The sequence below is a fragment of the Herpailurus yagouaroundi genome, unplaced genomic scaffold, assembly GCF_014898765.1.
Source record: "Herpailurus yagouaroundi ecotype Mexico unplaced genomic scaffold, PumYag 187, whole genome shotgun sequence".
Classification (NCBI taxonomy): Eukaryota; Metazoa; Chordata; class Mammalia; order Carnivora; family Felidae; genus Herpailurus; species Herpailurus yagouaroundi.
In genome coordinates this window covers 31,793,951-31,807,462 of record NW_024412418.1, presented here as the reverse complement: position 1 = coordinate 31,807,462, position 13,512 = coordinate 31,793,951, and the positions used below count along the sequence as shown (strand labels likewise).

Genomic DNA, 13,512 nt, shown 5'->3' with positions numbered 1-13,512 from the left:
GTAACATCTACTAGCTCTCACAGAAAATGAAATTTTCTGAGCCTGGGACTAGCTTGGGCCCCCACCATGAGTTCTTAAAAAAATTTTTTTAAAGCATGTATTCATTTTTGAGAGAGGCAGAGTGTGAGTGGGGAGGGGCAGAGAGAGAAAGAGGGTGGGGGGGGAGACACAGGATCTGAAGCAGGCTCCAGGTTCCGAGCTGTCGGCACGGAGCCTGAGGCGGGGTTCAAACTCACTAGCCGTAAGATCATGACCTGAGCTGAAGTCGGACGCTTAACCAACTGAGCCACCTGGGCGCACCCCCCTGCACCACAATTTCTTGACTTTTGTGGAGTCAGCGGTGAGGGGTGGAGAAGGGACAACAGGAAAAACAAGAGGTTGGAGTCAGTTGGTCCTAAAGAACCAGCTGAAATCACTTATTGTCTGACCTTGGCAAAATAACTAATTTTTCTGAGCCTTGGCTTCTTAACTGCAAAATGGGGATAATTATGCCTACTCCAAATAATTAGAGTGAAGGTATTACCTGGCTTGCTGCCTGACACGTAGGGGGTGCTCAGTAAATAGTACTTGTTTTATTCACATTTGTAGAGTTAAGTAGAGGATATTGTTCTGCATAAGAAGAAGGAAGCTGTGTTTGGAGTGAGCTGTTATGTGCCTTAATTTAGGGAGCTGCTGTAAACTTTGCACCCAGATTATTTTTAGAGGTCATCCCAAGGTCCTCCTCCTGAGTTCTTACCTGTCTCCCCCGCCTACCTTCCATTCTCTGAACTCTGCCCTCTTGCCACCAGCTGCAGTCACATCTGATAAGAAGGCAGGGGCCCAACCCTGACTGAATGAGGATATTGTTGCAAAGACTGGGGAACCTCGAGCAGTCAGCCCTGCCCTGAGAAACAACGGAGATTTTGTGATTGGCCTTCAGCCTGACCAGCTGTGTGTTTGAGGTGAGAGCCTAGGTTTCTGGGATTCCTAGAGCAATAGGAAAACTATTACAACATGCTAGACAGATACCCTGCTTTTCTGGAGCTGAGGTTAGCTTGTTCCCTTCAAAACCAAGAGACCCATAATTATGGATCTTTCTCAGAACTGGACTCCAAGTTGGTCCCAGGTTCAAAGGAGGAAGTAGACTGATCCATGTCTTTGAAAGAATCGCTGTCAGGTAGGAGAGCAAAGTGACACACGTCTCTAATGCAAGCCAGTTTGAAGGAGACACAGCTCAGCGGATGCAGAGACAAGGCAGATACTAACTCTGTGTGTGTGTGTGTGTGTGTGTGTGTGTGTGTGTGTGTGTGAGAGAGAGAGAGAGAGAGAGAGAGAGAGAGAGACAGAGAGAGACAGAGAGAGACAAAGAGAGAGACAGAGAGAGAGAGACAGAGAGAGAGAGAAACCAGATGATGGGTGAGATTTAAAAAGATAGGGAGCAGGAAGGCAGGCTGAGCAAAGGGGGGTGGGGGGTGGGGAAGCAGCGTCAAGTTTTGGGAATCACTCGACCTAGGTAAGGAGACTGATGCGTGCTAGGCATTCCCTCCCTTCCAACAAATTGTTGAGTGCCTAACGGGCCAGAAGCTGTTCTTTCCGGTCAATTGGGAAACAACGGTGAAGATTCAGATTAAGCCTTTCCGGAGGGTAGACTGGACTGGCTGGTGGCTCTAGAGGGCCGGGGCTTTTGTGGCCGGAGGCTGAGCGGTTCCGGCAGCCCCTTAGGTCCCCAGGCACACGTGGGTCTGTCCCCAGATCTTCGGTCCCGCTGCGCGCGCCGCCTGAGCCTCCCCACAGCCCCGCCTGGCTTCGAGCCCGCCCCTAGCCCGACCCACACGTGGGTTCCCGCACGTCCGCCCGGCTACCCCCCTGACGTCAGCCTCCCGGTTCCATTTAAGGCCCCTCCCGCGCCCAGCTCCGAGTACGGGAGCCGCTGCCGCCAAGTCCCGACCCAACACCGCGCGCCGCCGACGCCCGCCTGCTCGACGTGCACTCCCGGTACGGTCGGGCCCCGAGCGCACTGCGCGGGAGGGTCAGGAGAGCGAGCTGCCTCCGGCTCGCTAGCTCGGCGCTGTCTCCGAAGGGGTCTCTGTTCCCGGGGAGTCGGGGGGAGGCAGGATCCGCACGTGGACTCGGAGGTCACCGCACTCTGCTTTTGCTCTAAGTGGGCACCATGGCCTGTGGTCCGGCTGGGGAACCGAGGTGGCCGCAGCTATCCTGTGGCTGAAAGCCCAGGTGGATGCAGAAAGACAAGGAAATGACAGATCTAAAGGGTGGGGCATACCTCCGGGCTTAAAATAGGCAAACAACGCAGAACTGGAGGTCGGGTTTCCAGAGCCCACCCAGCCTAAAAACCCTCAGCAGTCGCGGGTGAGGGATAGAGGGAGGGGGTCGAAAACCGCGGAGCGCTGCTTGGGTCGCTTTTTAACCCTGGGACTCTTCAAGAGGTGGACTCCATGGGGCGGCTACTGCCTGCGGATTATAGGGCGCTCTTTGCGCAAATTACACTTATTAAGCAGCTGCTGATGTATCGGGTGCTACGCAAGGCACGGTGCATGCAAAGATAAAGCAGGAAGAGTCTCAGCCCTCCTGCCGATGGTCTTTTGAGAGCAGGCTATCTGGTACCGTCCCCTCCTCTTGAGAAATGGGGGAACCTAAAGCTGGGAGAGGGTTAGGGCATCTCTGAGGTCACAGAGTGGGTGGCAGAGTTGGGGGAGTAGACCCACTTTCTGCAGTGCTCGTCCCTCACCCGTGCCCCCACGTTGAAGGGAGCGCTGGATCCCAGGGTTTAGGTTTTGGTGAGGCCAGGTCTAGAAATAGCAGTGATTTACACGGAGAGATCTGATTCCACCTTGGTGACTCTGGGCTGCCTGCCTGGAAGTCCTCTCGGATATTTTTGCCCTTTGGGGTGGTGTCAAGACCAGACGTGGTGCTTCAGGATGCAACCTGTGATAATCTTTCCAGTGAATGTAGTGCAGGGTTGGATTAGCAGGGGCCCCGACACTGGGAATGGAGGATTCCACCAAGTATCTATTAACTTTAGGGCTCCAGGCCTCTGCAGCTATTTTTGCACTTCCTGTACTGACAAAATTTCCTCATATCGGGCCTCACGCCTTTGCAACATGGATCACGGCAGAAACCACACGAGGCGCCTCCCTCCCTGTTGGTTAACAGCTCCTTGGGTCTAGTATTCCGATTTAAAGTCTGGCTCTGCCCGCGGCCAGGGAGGCTGCCAGCTGGGGCACTAGTTAAGTCTAAAGTCCACCCCGGGGCTCTCTGCCTCGTGGCTCTCTCCCTTGTGCCCTAAGAGCAGGACAGTTCCCAAGTATTTCCGCTCTTGGGCGGGGCTTTCCAGACTGGCGCCTCTGCGCCAGCACCCAGCTCTCGAAAGCCGCGGTCTCTAGGCTCTACTCTTGTCCCCGCCCAGGGCTCGAAATGAGCATGCGCGCAAGTGTCGCGCCGGGCTGGGTGGGGGAGGGGCGGAAAACCCGAGGGTTCCCTGCCAACAGAGCTGTTGGTCTGATCTCCACCCCATCTTCTGGGGCTGGAGGAAGGAGTGAGTGCGCATGAGCAGAGGTTTTTTTTTTTGTTGTTGTTGTTGTTGTTTTTAACATCCTACGGCGTCCCGGTGGTTCCAAGAGGCATTTACGGGAACCTTCCGCACATTTCTCTGCACTTTTTTTGAGGGTTTCCAGGACTGGTGATTGGAGTACATTTGGGCAGGCAGTCGCAGCGATTTTGTGTGAGGAAAGGCAGCCCCGCTTGGGGTTAATAAATCAAGATGAGTGAGTCCTCAGGAAGTTATACTTACACCCAAACGTCAATATTATTTTTCCACGCCAAGGTGAGATCCTTTACACCAAGATCCTAGCCAGACCAGACCCTAGCTTTAGGCCTTTCAGTATCCCTTTGGCCATCTTTAGGTTTGTTCCTTCCCTCTTTTTAATGGCAAGTATCCCAAAAGGAAGTAAAATAAGCTCTTTTAGAACAAATTTTGGTTAATGAGCGTTAATTTCAAGAGGATGCAGTGACAGTGTGTGTTTCCCCCCTATAGATTCCTTTTGCTTCTAAGTCCAATATGGCAACTCTCAAGGATCAACTGATTCAGAATCTTCTGAAGGAAGACCATACCCCCCAGAATAAGATTACAGTTGTTGGGGTTGGTGCTGTTGGCATGGCTTGTGCCATCAGTATCTTAATGAAGGTAAGTGAAAGCCCATCACTCTGAAAGCCAAGGATACCTTGACCCCAAAGATCTCCCCACACCTCCAAGAATCGCATTATTACATTGTATATACAAATACTTAGGTTCATGCATTCATTTGAAGAACTTTATGTGGAACAAACTTTAGTAATGTGATGCTATACCGAAAGGGTATCTGTACTAAAAACATTAAAAGTTATAAGGCTGGTGACACAGTTCCTTAAATTCACTGTGCTGTATTAACATGCATGAATTGCCTACAAATGAAAACATAGTCTATATCTTTAAGTTAAACATGCCTTTATTTTAAAGTAATTTTTGAATTGAAAATGATACATACATTTGGTAAAATTAAAATCACATGAGAGTGCCTGGGTGGCCCAGTTGGTTGGGAGTTCCACTCTTGATCTCTGCTCAGGTTATGATCATGTGGTTGGTGAGTTCGAGCCCCACATCAGGCAGGCTCTGCATTGATGGCATGGAGCCTGCTTGGGATTCTGTTTCTCTTTCTCTCTGCCCCTCACCTGCTTGTGTGCTCACTCTGTCTTTCTCTCAAAATAAAAAAAAAAAATTTTAATTACACAATGTGGGGAATCTTAAGTCTTTCTCCCACAAAAATCCCCAGTGCCCCTCACCTTGAATAATAATTTTGGTACCAGTTATGGAGTTAAAATTTAGATAGCAAAAGATAATTTGAGAATGAATAAAGAATATCTTTTATAGTAGTTGAGCCTGGTTTATATAAAAAAAAGAAATTGACGCAGCTTACAAAATTAAAATATTTTAAGTTTAGATTTGGAGTTACTAATAAAGGAGTGTAATGGTGAATTCTGGGTTTTGAACAGGAAAGGATTGAAATAAGGAACTGAAGGCAGAAATGAGCTGTGCAGAGGTTGTGTAACAACATAGGCTGCTTTTTATGTGTTCTTAGGAGGGGCCACATAGTATAAAGGTTTCCCCCACTATCCGAAAGGAGAGCATTCCTATGAAACCTTTCTGAAGCCTGGTGTGAAGCAAAGAAGCAATTACCATTAATTAATGTGGAAAAGTTTTGAACATTCCCAGACCCAAAAATAACCTTAGGATTTTCTGATACCTTAGGACACATCTTGCTAATGCATGCACAAAATAGAGATAAGGTACAGATGCTCACAAAGTTCAAAGCTATGGCAGCTTGATGCTGAGATGCTGAGTAAAGTTCCTGAGGAACTTGGTTCATCAGGTGGAACCAAGGTGGTAACTAGGATGTGTGCTGCCTCTGGGGCGCCTGGGTGGCTCAGTCGGTTAAGCGGCCAACTTTAGCTCAGGTCATGATCTCGTGGTCCGTGAGTTCGAGCCCCACGTCAGGCTCTGTGCTCACAGCTCAGAGCCTGGAACCTGTTTCAGATTCTGTGTCTCCCTCTCTCTGACCCTCCCCCATTCATGCTCTGTCTCTCTGTCTCAAAAATAAATAAACGTTATGTGTGCTGCCTCTGTAAGAGCTCACTGCAAAACAAACACTGAATGCTGTTTTTTGTTTTTTGTGTTTTTTTGCCTTATTTCCTAAAGGCAGAAATCCTCTTTGGATTTATTTCAGTTAGGGAAAACAGGTACTAATGTTAGGTCTTTTATAAAAGGGAAGTGGCATAATGCAAACTTCTGACAATCAGGGGATACCTGGATCAATTTTTACAGCCTTCCACTGGATCAGGAATTGATGCCATTTGTTTTTTCCACACCTATGCCCTCTAACTCAGGTGTGTATAAGATTATTATATTACAGATGACTTGGGGGGGTAGATCTGTTGCTCAGCTAGTATAACTTACTTGGTTATAACAGTTCACACCCCATGTGTATTAAATCTGTTGCTGGTGCTCCTGGTCTGAGATGCACCTATAAACATTTACAGATTCAACTGAAAGGATATTTTTCACCAATATTATTTTGCAAATGCACAAATCTGTCTTCTTGGAACACTGTTAATGTTGGTTAATATATGGAAAACGTATAAAGGAATGATCCAGAATATCACTTTTTAATTTCCAAGTCTTAATACTGGTCAACATCACTTATGTAATGATTAATGGCCTAAAATTAATGTGTAAAAATGAGAGACTAAACAGAGCAGTCTTATGTAATTGGATGTTATTCCAACCATTGCCATCTAGTGTTCTGCTACCACACAGTTGAATGGTGGAGTGCTTGCAGGAGTTGCTCTAGTGAAGGGGCGCCTGGGTGGCTCAGTCAGTTAAGCATCCGACTTCAGCTCAGGTTATCTCACGGTTTGTGAGTTCGAGCCCCGTGTCAGGCTCTGTGCTGACAGCTCAGAGCCTGGCGCCTGCTTCGGATTCTGTGTTTCCTTCTCTCTCTGCCCCTTCCCAACTTGCGCTCCGTCTCTCAAAAAATAAATAAATGTAAAGAAAATAAATTTTAAAAAAAAGTTGCTCTTGTGAAGAGAGAGGATCGGTACTTTTTCCTATTCATGGGTCATCTGTGAGTCACTTTTTAAAGTTTATTTATTTATCTTGAGAGAGAAAGAGAGCATACACACATGCTAGTGGAGGGGGTGGGGGGAGCAGAGAGAATCTCAGGAACTGTGAGATTGTGACCTGAGCCACAATCAAGAGTTGGATGCTGGACTGACTGAGCCACCCAGTCACCCCCGTGAGTCCGTTTTTAAATGGGGGCCTGCCTCTACTTTGAGGTATGTCCTGATACTAATAAAGTGGCAGAGCTCTCCTATGCTAGAAACATAGAAATTTTGCATCCCTTTCTAAAATTTGGAAGCAGCTCTTTTCTATTTGACTAAAAATTTTGTATCTTTTAGGACTTGGCAGATGAACTTGCTCTTGTTGATGTCATGGAAGACAAATTGAAGGGAGAGATGATGGATCTCCAGCATGGCAGCCTATTCCTTAGAACACCAAAAATTGTCTCTGGCAAAGGTTGATTTCAACAAGTTTATATTGTGATCTATGCTAGATTTGATTTTTTTATCAAGCTTGAAATCCTTTTTCAAAGATTTATTTTTCGTATAGGAGCAAAGAGCCTTTGAGCCATTTTGCATTGGCAACCTGTTTACACCAAAGTTTCAATTTCTCGTAATGGAAACCCAATAGTCTATAATGTGGAAAGCATCTGAATTAGAATGTAATTAGTAATGCTTCTCGGGTCCATATTTAACCACATTGCTTCAAATATTTAAATTTAATATACTTACTTCCCCTCCTTCCTTTTAGACACTAAGACAAGGTTGAGAATAAGGTAAATGAGCCGGTTCAGACTTTTCACACTTATGAGCCCTAGTCAGGAAACCTGGCATGTGTACAAATAGTGTTTCTTTTGACACCTGAAAATCACTGACCACTTATCTATGGGCTGGGTTAACCATCCTGTGCCATAGGGTATCTAGAAGCAAGATCTTGATAAGTGTAAAGTTGCCTTTGCTTAAAAAAAAAAAAAAAAAAAAAAAAAAGGCGCCTATCTCTGTGCTGATATGATCACAGTAAAGTAATTAAGTAGAAATAGGGGTATGGAAGAGTCTGAGCATTGAGCTCAGGTGGCAAAAAATTGGGGGATAATGTCTCATTTGGTTCTTTCCAGCTCCTCCCAACTGTGGTTATATAAAGTCACAGTCTAACCCAGAATACAAGGAAGGCGTTGATGTACTCTTCCTCCATGTTAGGTGGCCACAGTGAAAAAAACAAAAGCTAAAGGAGTCATGGGTTGGGGGGAGGGGTGGCATTAGTGTCATTTATCTGTATTTACCTATGCGTGAAAGGAAGTAAGGGAGGTAACAAAACACTAATAAAATTGCCCATAAAAAAAAAATGTATGGAAGAGATTAAGGCCTAAATCTGGTTTTTGCTTCCCCTTTGTCTAGACTATAATGTGACTGCAAACTCCAAGCTGGTTATTATCACAGCTGGGGCACGTCAGCAAGAGGGAGAGAGCCGTCTTAATTTGGTCCAGCGTAATGTGAACATCTTTAAGTTCATCATTCCTAATATTGTAAAATACAGCCCAAACTGCAAGTTGCTTGTTGTTTCCAATCCAGGTGAGACCTTTAATTGCACAAATAGATGAGCTTGAGTAACACTGATGGCATATGTCATATTCTGTATATACGTATTTATTTCTCGTATTTTTCATTTTCCTCTTGTGAATGGATGTGGTAAAATAGTTAAATTTAACATATTGAAGGGCTACAGTGCCCCTCAATGTAGTTAGAACTTAAAAATTAGTTATTTTCCCGAGATCTTAGATAAGGGAAAAGGGTATGAATAAGGTGTTCTTGATGCACAATTTATTTTCATTATACTACACTTCTTGAATACTTAATGAATTTGCTATATTATACATACAGGTTTAAAAATATTGACAAAAATACTGATTGGTTATGATCACTATCAAGATTCCTACAGAGCCATGTATCTTGAGTAGCCAAACATCATCTAATGATTTACCTAGGATTTTTGCCTAAATGTTTTCTTCATAGTGGATATCTTGACCTATGTGGCTTGGAAGATAAGTGGCTTTCCCAAAAACCGTGTTATTGGAAGTGGTTGCAATCTGGATTCAGCCCGGTTCCGCTACCTAATGGGGGAAAGGCTGGGAGTTCACGCATTAAGCTGTCATGGGTGGGTACTTGGAGAGCATGGAGACTCTAGTGGTAAGCATAACTTGTTTTCTATTTTTGTTTTCAAAAAGATTGTGTAAGATATTGATAGAAGTTTTATTATTAAATCAGAGCTGAAATTAGATATCCATTCATTTAGAGTAGAATGATTTCTAAAAATCTATCTATTCAGGTTTTAGCTATTTTATGTGACCTCTTATGGCATGGGGGATGGGGAATGAAATTTCTTTTACTTAAGATGATAATTCTTAGGATGACCTCAGTCATTTACTATCACAATTGTCTATATGAGACTTGAACTCTGAGGCTGTGAAAAGGTTAACCAATCCAAATGGAGTGCATGGAAAAATTCTATCACAGTTGAATTCAGTTACTTATACCAAGAAAATTCCCCTTATGATCTCATACTATCTTTATATTTCAAATAGGATTAAACATCCCAGTAGGTTAGGAAAACAGGTCAGAATATGGTGAAAATTCTTAGTTTCACATAATCTAATCAATGAAAATCTAAGAGTAAGGGCATTGGTAGTCTTTACCATCTACCAAAAGCAGGTAATCCTCCTCAGATAAGAAATGAGGATTAGAAAAATGGGTCAAAATAACTAGTCTTGTTACCGAAACCCAAGTTTGGTGGCCTGTTGCTCAAAAGGCCAGCACTCAAGAGCAGAGTTTTGACTGGAAAAAGAATATGAGCTTTATTCAGGAGGCGGGCCACGTGGGGAGAAGGCAGACTCTTGTCCAAAAGTCAACTCCAAAGTTTCTGCCAGGCCCAGAGATTTTTGAAGGTGTCTAATCAGTTAAGGGAATGCAGTGGTCTGTGACATTTCTTGATTATATGCAGATTTGGTGATGCCAGTTACAGAGTTACCTCGGTGCTTGGAGTTTGTGCAAGGTCTTAGTTCCTTGGTGCCTGGGGCTGGGGGTGGGGGGTTGTGCAAGAAGGTCTGGTTCCTTGGTACCCAGGGGTTGTGCAAGAGTATTCTGTTCTTTCTACAAAGGAGGGCAAGGTCTACAGATGTACAAAAGGAGGTCAGTAAAGTCATTTGTGTGACCTTAAAAAAGAAAAACATTTTGTTGAAAGATTGCTGGGCTAATCAGAAAGGTGAGGTGACCTCAAACAGACTTGCTGGCCTCTGTGGCCTGGGAAAGTTCTGGTCTTTTATTCTCTAAGGCCAGTGGTCTGCAAATCTTAAAGAAAGTAAATTAGTTCTGTTAAAGATCAAGGGTCTTAAGTCAGCAAACAAGGAGTGAGTTAACTTGAAGCAAGGCTGGCTGGAGTGCTATTATAGTCGGCTGGATGATGTATGGAAATAAATGTATTCTATGCTATTTCTTGTAGTGCCTGTATGGAGTGGAGTAAATGTTGCTGGTGTCTCCCTGAAGAATCTGCACCCTGACTTAGGCACTGATGCAGATAAGGAAAAGTGGAAAGAGGTTCACAAACAGGTGGTTGACAGGTAATAGATTCCATAGTTTGGCAATGTAGAAGATTAAAATTTATTATTTTTATTTTAAAGTTGGAAGTTTAATAGCATTTGAGTACTTCTTGTTAGAAAACTTTTTTCTAGGGATGTCTGACTGGTTTAGTCGGGTAGAGCATGTGACTTTTTTTTTTTTTAATGTTTATTTTTGAGAGAGAGAGAAACTGAGTGTGAGTGGGGGAGGGGCAGCGAGAGAGGGAGATACAGAATCTGAAGCAGGCTCCAGGCTCTGAGCTGTCAGCACAGAACCTGACATGGGGCTCAAACCCAGAAACTGTGAGATCATGACCAGAGCCGAAGTTGGATGCTTAACCAACTGAGCCACTCAGGCGCCCCAAGAATTTTTTATTATTTTAAAAGTTTTAGTGAAGTAGTCTTTACACCCCATGTGGGGCTTGAACTCACAACCCCAAAATCTAGAGTCACACGCTCCACTGACTGAGCCAGCCAGGTGCCCCAGGAATAAGAATTTTTTTTTAACATTTATTTATTTTTGAGAGAGAGTGAGCAAGCACAAGTGGGGGACGGGCAGAGAGAGGGAGACAGAGATCCAAAGCAGGCTCAGCACGGTGAGCACAGAGCCCGATGCGGGACTCAAACCCACAAACCATGAGATTAAGACCTGAGCCGAAATTAAGAGTCAGCCACTTAACCGACTGAGACACCCAGGCACCTCACCCCAGGAGTAAGAACTTTTAAATCCAATTTCCTGTTATGGGCTTTATGAATAGAGACATTTGTTTATTCAAATGATTATAAAGTTTCCAGGAACATCTAGATTTGTAATGGTACTAAAATGTAAATATTAACTCTTAGAAATTGTTGAAACAAGGAAGCTTTCCTGCTTGGTGACATTATTTACTTATTATAAACCATGTGGTCATGTGTGGATCTCAGGTATATAGAATTGAATAATGAATCATGATTGGTTTAGGCAGGGCCCTCTTTGTATTCGCTTAATTAAATAAAACCTAAGAAACGTTGACAGTAGCTGTCAACTAAGTGTAGTGTTTGTTGGAATTAGAATTATTAGTATGTTGGTACTTGGAAATGAGTGAGTTCTGAGCTCCTTCTCCCACTCACCCTTCCACCCATCCCTTACTTGACATAATCTTGAGTCAAGCATACCATACATAATCTTGGATTTATATTCCAAAATTCAGTATTACATTGTAAGAATCATTTATTTTGTTGCATGTAGATACAGTTATTTTTGGCCATTATGTAACATTCCACTGTGTTGAATATTTCACTGTATGTACCACAGTTTATCCATTCCCCTGTTGGAGAATACTGGGCTTGTTGCCAGGCTTTTGCTATTACTAACAATACTGTTGTGAACATCCCTGTTCATAATATCCTGGTATACATGGCAATCATTACTCAGGTATATAATGCAACTTTGTGCCATTGTTTGCTGTAAAGCCTGTGTTCAGTGAAAGCATTGTTGTTCTTTGTTTCTCTTACCCTACTTTTTCCTACCTTCCCTGCCCTTCTGTACCCTACAGTGCCTATGAGGTGATCAAACTGAAAGGCTACACTTCCTGGGCCATTGGACTGTCTGTGGCAGATTTGGCAGAAAGCATAATGAAGAATCTTAGGCGGGTGCATCCAATTTCCACCATGATTAAGGTAGGTCTGTGTAGTAATACATTGTATTTAAATGCCATTATTTTCTGGTTTTTAAAAAAGTCTTCTATGAAAGCAGAGTAGTCCTCAGTCCTTGATTTAAGTGAAATAAATTAATGCACTAACAACTTTCCTTTTTTGGAGAGACATGGTTGCACTTTAGGAATAATGTCTACTAGTACTATGTTCACCACATCGATACTTGGTAACTGACTAATAATAAATTGGGGTAGGTGCACGACCATGAATGAAAAATTTTTTCTTTGAAGAAAAAAAGAAGTCACACTGAAGTTAGAGTTATCAAGATGTTATCCATAAAAATGTGACAGTACTATGGATAACAGCAATAGTTTAGAGTTTCTTTTACAACAGGAATCTTGCCAGTATTTCGATGATTTGCACTGTTCATCACATCCTAACTGAAAATGTGGAAAGAAATTTCTACTTACCAAGTTGTATTAAATAAGCATACATATTTGTAGAGCATGGAAGTCTTGGGAGACCCCAAAATGCATAGACAAAACATAAAATGTCTTTCATTTTGTCTTCAGGGTCTCTATGGAATAAAAGATGATGTCTTCCTTAGTGTTCCTTGCATCTTGGGACAGAATGGAATCTCAGACGTTGTGAAGGTGACCCTGACTCCTGAGGAAGAGGCCCGTTTGAAGAAGAGTGCAGATACACTCTGGGGGATCCAAAAAGAGCTGCAGTTTTAACGTTTTCTAATGTTGTACCACTTCACTGTCTAGACTACAACAGGATTTTTAGTTGGCGGTTGTGTATAGTGTCCTTATTATCTGATCTCTTATTCAAGTAATAATATTAAAATTGGCCTAGGAAAAACATCAGTTTCCTAAGTTACAAATAGGAATGGTTCACAAAACCTTGCGGCTACATCCTGATGCTGGACGGTACCCATCGTGCGCCGTCCTAAGTTGGTTAACTTAAAATAGTTCCACCACCTCAGAGACACCACTGCCAATGTGGCATATGCTGCAGTTGCTATTCAAACCAGACATGTATTTACTGTGTGTTGTATTACTTCTGGTTCCTTCACCCAACATGCCTAGACCAACTTTTTTTTTTTTCTCCAGCCAATCACCTCCTGGGATCCAATGTATAAATTCAGTATTGCATGTATTGTGCATAACTGTTCTAAAGGATCTTATTTTGTGTCCTATATAAGTCAGACTATAGTGTACATTGCCATATAATGTAAAAAGAAAGATCTACGTATAAACAATGCAACCAACTATCTAAGTGTCATACCAACCAACTAAAATATCAAATAAACTTTGAACAGTGACTTCTCTCTTACTATATTAAGATAAATAAAGCTGCGACTTACTCATTACATTATTGGGACCCATTAGGGTATTCATGGGCAACACTACAGTGGTATTTTTAAGGTGTGTTGTTTACTAATGATCAGACTTTAGTTTAACATGATTTAATATAATTAATAGATGACTAGATTGAGTAGGTTGTTTTGGTACCATTTCCATTATATTCAATCCTTTTACTATGCTAAGCCACAGGATATTAAGAGATAACTTGATAATAGGGCTAATCATAACTGGTACCCTACAAGTCATGTAGA

At 43.2% G+C, this 13,512-nt stretch overlaps 1 protein-coding gene across 2 annotated transcripts; it reads left to right on the top strand.

Moving 5' to 3' along the window:
- The first annotated feature begins 1,855 nt into the window (after positions 1-1,855).
- On the top strand, positions 1,856-13,218 carry LOC121043692 (L-lactate dehydrogenase A chain). 2 transcript variants are annotated; one of them, XM_040495680.1, is made up of 8 exons: positions 1,856-1,974; positions 4,031-4,180; positions 6,988-7,105; positions 8,044-8,217; positions 8,659-8,832; positions 10,142-10,259; positions 11,792-11,915; positions 12,464-13,218. In XM_040495680.1, the coding sequence occupies exons 2-8, from the start codon at positions 4,055-4,057 to the stop codon at positions 12,626-12,628; spliced, it is 999 nt and encodes a 332-aa protein (XP_040351614.1). In that variant the 5' UTR covers positions 1,856-1,974; positions 4,031-4,054; the 3' UTR covers positions 12,629-13,218. The 2 variants fall into 2 exon arrangements, with proteins under 2 accessions (XP_040351614.1, XP_040351613.1); XM_040495679.1 differs by lacking the exon at positions 1,856-1,974 and adding an exon at positions 3,730-3,820.
- Positions 13,219-13,512: the final 294 nt, after the last annotated feature.

What these genes read in the sequence shown, in the direction of transcription:
- LOC121043692 (XM_040495679.1), top strand. Translation starts at nt 3,758, where the DNA reads ATGAGTGAGTCCTCAGGAAGTTATACTTACACCCAAACGTCAATATTA. An exon ending in TATTATTTTTCCACGCCAAG is followed by an intron (nt 3,821 to 4,030) that starts GTGAGATCCTTT and finishes TCCCCCCTATAG; the next exon opens with ATTCCTTTTGCTTCTAAGTC. An exon ending in CAATTTCCACCATGATTAAG is followed by an intron (nt 11,916 to 12,463) that starts GTAGGTCTGTGT and finishes TTTTGTCTTCAG; the next exon opens with GGTCTCTATGGAATAAAAGA.